The following is a 5018-nucleotide window of genomic DNA, read 5'->3' as shown; positions in this document are numbered from 1 at the left end:
TGCATGGGATGATATTATTAGAGAGTAGTGAAAAAGAATAGATATTTAAATTTTTAAAAATAATACAATTATAAAAAATAAAAATAAAAACTATTTTTTCACTAATGTTAAAAATTTTCTTATATACAACGCATGTCGATTAATTTTTTTGGATAATAATCACTATCATATATCAAAATTTTAGATCGTGTTAGCCTAAGGCAATAACATGATGTTTATCATGTTTAGTGTATTGATGTCGGCCATCAACCTCAATACATATTTAATTATTTACTTTTCGAGAAGTTATATATTATTATTTTTTAAAAAAGTAATAAGAAAATATTTTTAAATCACATTCAATAAAATTAATAAAAAATATTTTTTTAAAAATTCAGTAATTTCGTCTAAATCCACATTCACAAACAATTTTGTGACATGACACGTGTTTGACACATTTGAATGATAACAATAATTTTTTCATCAATATCTTTATCCAAATGTGTTGTGATTTAATTTACAAAATCTCTTCGTAATATACGCAACAACATATTACTCCGAAAGAAAAATGAAACATTTTATCATAAGTAGATTATGTATAAATCAAAAAGGTTATTTTATTAACATTTACTATGTGTATTCCAAAATAATGTCAACAAATTTTAAAAGGTGTCTTCTAATAAGATGTTTGCTTTCTTTAGAATTGGTTTAATCATTTCCATTACGGGACATTATACTATCATGTATCCGTGAACTTTGTAATATAAAAGAAAAATTATCTCATCGGTAATAAATAATAATTAAAATTTTGTATAAATAGAATAATAATATTTTTTATTTCTTGATCATGAAATATAGATTTCAAACTCAATGTCTCGTTGTTTTCATATGTAGATATTTCATAACAATGAACAAATCTAAATTTAAACGAACATTACATCTTGAAAGGATTCAACTCATATATGGTGCCGAAAAGAAGAGCCATTTCAGAATTCAATTTTGGAATAGATAAATTTAATAAGATAATTTTAATAAAATTGGTTTCTAATATAATATACAATATTGCATTATTTATAATTTAAAATTCAAATAAGACATCTCAAGGGATAAAAAGTATACATTGGATGCTTTAGAATTACAACATACATTAACTCTTTCAAATTATGGAAATCTCGAATTGCATGCATTGAGTGTCAAACATTTCTGATTATTGAGGGTCATATACATGTGTATTGAAAGTAATTTAATGTCCATTTGAAATTCTTTTGAATCTATTTCTTTTAATTTTCTTGTGCTATCTTATTTGAATTTTTAAGAAGACAAATCAAGATATACAATATACATATGATTTTGGAAGAAAACTACAATGCAATAATTCTTTAAAATTAAGGTAATTTCGAAATAATATGTATTTGAGATAAAAAAATTTATGATCATTAAATAGTACATTAATGTCCATTGGAATATTTTGTTGTAATGATAATTTTTAACACTCAACCAATTTTATTTTTAGAAAATTTAAATAAACTAATTAAATATAATATTTCTTTTTTAGTAAGTATTTTGAGAAATAAATTACTTAAAATAGCAAAATTTATTTTTGGATGATTTACTTCATAAGTGATACTGAACATTGCAATCATTTTTATTTTAAATTTATTTATATAGTTTTTACTTAAACTGATTGATATAATTAATGCAAAATTTTTTTAATATAGTTTACTTTTTCAATAGTTTAGTTTTAATTTGAGTAAAAAAATAAAAAAATATTTAATACATAAATTACATTTGAATTAATATAAAAATTAATTAAATTCGAAATTGAATTAAATGAATTGATATAATCAATGCAGACAATAATTGAAGCGGTCATTTATTGCAGTGCACGTATGTCAATATTGATGATAAATCTTTCCTTTTTTAGAAATGATATTTTGGCGAGAAATTACTATTTTTGACAAAAATTCTGCTTTTATATATATAGATATTAATAAAAAAAAAAGATAGCCTCCACCAACTTGATATGTGATTTTCGAGAATCACAATTTAAAATTCCTCCAAATATCTTGTTTACTTAATTAATTAGATTGATTAAGTAAATAATCATTAAAAAGAAATATTGAGATTTCTTTATTCTCAATTAAGAAGATTCAGCCAAAACTTTCAGATTTTTGAGCAAGAAAATTTCGGCTCTTTCAACTTTGTGCTCTTAAAAAAAACAAAAATTGTGTTCTCTCTTTACGAAAAGATCTTCTACAATTTCTAGTGCAATTTGGAAGAGGATCAAACGATCTAGTCGTGGACTTGATAGGAGGATTAAAGAAAGCAGATCTGAAGAAAGTTCGTAGGGATTCACGAAGAGCTATCTCCGCTAACCCTGAAATAGTTGGAGCCACGTGATTTATTCACCAAAGGTATAATCTTCTAACATCCTATGAATGTTTGAATATGAAAATCATACGAGTGTCCAAACAAATATATTTTGATTGTCAAAATAAAATAAAATTTTTAAAACTTCCGCTGCGTTTGGGCGTGTAGAAAACCGGGATCCAACATTTTGACCATTGTTTGTTTGATCGAACTCGTCGAGTTCGATTAGATCTACTCAAATAATTATATGTTGTTATTATTATTATTATTATTTTTATTATTATTATTATTTTTAACAAATAATATTTAATTTTTTTTTAATGTAAACACAAAGTTTATTAAATATTAAAATTACGTTAAAAAACTTTCGAGAATCGATATTTTCATGAGTTAGAAGCCCAAAGTTCACAACTCACAAACGAACGTATTAATTCATTCTAGATTGTTCGGTGTCCAACATTTTGCAGGGTAATCTGCATTTCCTGCTAAACAATGGCGAGTTTCAGAAGAGCTTTCCTCTCCACAATCCCTCGAATTTTCAGCTCCAATCCAGCTTCCAACCCTGCATCCCACGCAATTTACAGGTTAATTTTCATCTCTGTTTCCTCCGAAGTTTTCTCCAATTCCAGCAATATCTGTTCTCACAATATCTTCGCCGTTTCTGTAGACCTGTATCGGGTCCCTTTTCGCGTTTCTACTCTTCAAATGGCACCGAAAAGTCTATCGATTTTGATCTCTCCAGTGAAGAAAGCAAAAGGCGCTTGTTCAACAGGTTCGGGATCAGTAAATCCGAGGCGTCGGCTTTTTTCCTTTTCTTGAATTTTTTTTTCTTTTTTCCTCTTTCCTTGTAATTATGATGTGGCCTGTCGGTAATTCATTTTCTGTGGAAAAAAACTGTAGCTTGTTGTATAGGAGCAAGCAAAGGGGGTTTCTGGAGCTTGATCTGATTTTGGGAAAATGGGTGGAGGATCACATCTACTCCATGGATGAGAGTGGGATTAAGCACCTCGTTTATGTTCTTGACCTGGTAAATATGATTTTTGAAGATCTTTGTTCAGAACTGTTAATATTTTTTGCATACAGTGAAGTTATGAGCTTTAATCAAGTGTGAATTGTAGCATGCTAACTGAAAAAACATGACTCCTATCAATTGATTATGCAGATAGATGCTTACAATGTTTGATTTGTTTCTTGGATTCTTGTTGTCACAACGGGCCGGTTAATCCATTTAAACTGCAGATCCCAGTAAATGAGACAATGAGGCAGGAACACCCGGAATCATCACTACAATAACAAAAACGCAAACATAAGAATGTGAACCAAAGAAGAGCATGAGAATTCAGCTCAACCATTATTCTTGCAAACCATTATTCTTGCAAATAAATTCCCAAGGCCTAGAAAAATTGCCGATTCTATTATCTCCCGTCTGACTGCCAATACCCCAATTTATAAATATAATCGAAAATAGTTACCTCTAATCTTTAATTACATGTAAACTAACAAAGCAATCAAAAGACGAAGCACCAAATCGTCTTTAAAAATCTTACAATAACCAAAATATACCCTGTGCTGCTGAGCAAATTTTGTATTGCTTTGATATCTTTGATAGCAATTCGAATGTGTATTATGATTAAATTTGTCTGTATGTTTAATATTGTTGAGTTAGTTTTCTATTTACACTGGTTAAGAGGCCGTTCTTAAACTACCGATCCTGTCTGGAACCGCAGGAAAATCCAGATCTTTGGAAATGGTTGACGGACCAGGAGAAACCCCCAGAGACTGTAAACGTGAATCCTGTAAGCTGTTGGACACAATTTACATTTTTTTCGTTATATTTTTTGCTGTTATCCCGTTGTAAGCGATCCTTGTTTAGGTTTTCGTGGCTTTGAGAGAAAAGGTAATGAACAATCTAAACAACCATTCTGCTCCTGAAACTAGAGCGGCACCTGGGCAGCCCTGGACTAGAGGTTGGGATGACTTCAAGAAAGGTCAAGACGCCCCCATTACTGGAAATCAATAACCGTGCTTAAGCTGAAGGCCCCTTCTTTATAGCACTTAAAAGATTATTGATTCTAAGAACTGTGTGTATAACTGTATATTAAGTTAGCACTGGAATAAGAGGCACATATGACGACGAGGCTGTGTGCTTTGGGATGGCCATTCATGGTACTCGGAACTTGATAAGCGTGACAGTGTTACATAATATATAAAATCTCTTCTGCATGGAATAGACATTTCAGGTCCATCTTCTACAAATCTTTGCGCGAATTGATTTGTCTATCTTCTTCAAAATTTTCCACAGTTTATTGTGTCCGGCTCTATTCCCGCCTCGATTGCCCTTAGTTATGCGTGCCCTCCTCCTGGTGTACAGTGCACTTGATCCCATACCAATTTTCATGATGTTCAGAATATCTTGTGATGCGTAATCCGAAGATGTTGAATTGATCACTAGATTATACATATGAAAGTGAGACGATCTTTTTGTCTCGTCTGGATTCTCTGATATCCACTAAACACAATCCTTCATGTATTTAAAAGTGTAGGAATCGCGTTTCTCAAAATCCATGATTCTTCAGGAACAAACTTGGAACATTCATGTATTCAAAAACCCAACACAAGTACAAATAGGAATTATAGCAGTAGATGGTGCTGGTACGGTTGGTGGTGAA

The 5018-nt window shown here is 30.3% G+C and overlaps 1 protein-coding gene across 1 annotated transcript; it reads left to right on the top strand.

Annotated features, from left to right (window-relative positions):
- The first annotated feature begins 2755 nt into the window (after nt 1–2755).
- LOC140803936 (succinate dehydrogenase assembly factor 2, mitochondrial-like) lies at nt 2756–4583 on the top strand. The gene is made up of 5 exons (XM_073159780.1): nt 2756–2933; nt 3017–3121; nt 3250–3376; nt 4077–4145; nt 4223–4583. Exons 1-5 carry the CDS (start codon nt 2842–2844, stop codon nt 4367–4369), a joined length of 540 nt encoding a protein of 179 aa, XP_073015881.1. The 5' UTR covers nt 2756–2841; the 3' UTR covers nt 4370–4583.
- Nucleotides 4584–5018: the final 435 nt, after the last annotated feature.

The sequence above is a fragment of the Primulina eburnea genome, chromosome 10 (assembly GCF_022965805.1).
Source record: "Primulina eburnea isolate SZY01 chromosome 10, ASM2296580v1, whole genome shotgun sequence".
Taxonomy (NCBI): domain Eukaryota; kingdom Viridiplantae; phylum Streptophyta; class Magnoliopsida; order Lamiales; family Gesneriaceae; genus Primulina; species Primulina eburnea.
This window is presented reverse-complemented; position numbering and strand designations above follow the sequence as displayed.

Excerpts from the sequence above, each read along its gene's own strand:
- LOC140803936 (XM_073159780.1), top strand. The coding sequence starts at position 2,842 with ATGGCGAGTTTCAGAAGAGCTTTCCTCTCCACAATCCCTCGAATTTTC. Across the intron at positions 2,934-3,016 it reads GCATCCCACGCAATTTACAG|ACCTGTATCGGGTCCCTTTT; the intron begins GTTAATTTTCAT and ends CCGTTTCTGTAG. Across the intron at positions 3,122-3,249 it reads AAAAGGCGCTTGTTCAACAG|CTTGTTGTATAGGAGCAAGC; the intron begins GTTCGGGATCAG and ends AAAAAACTGTAG.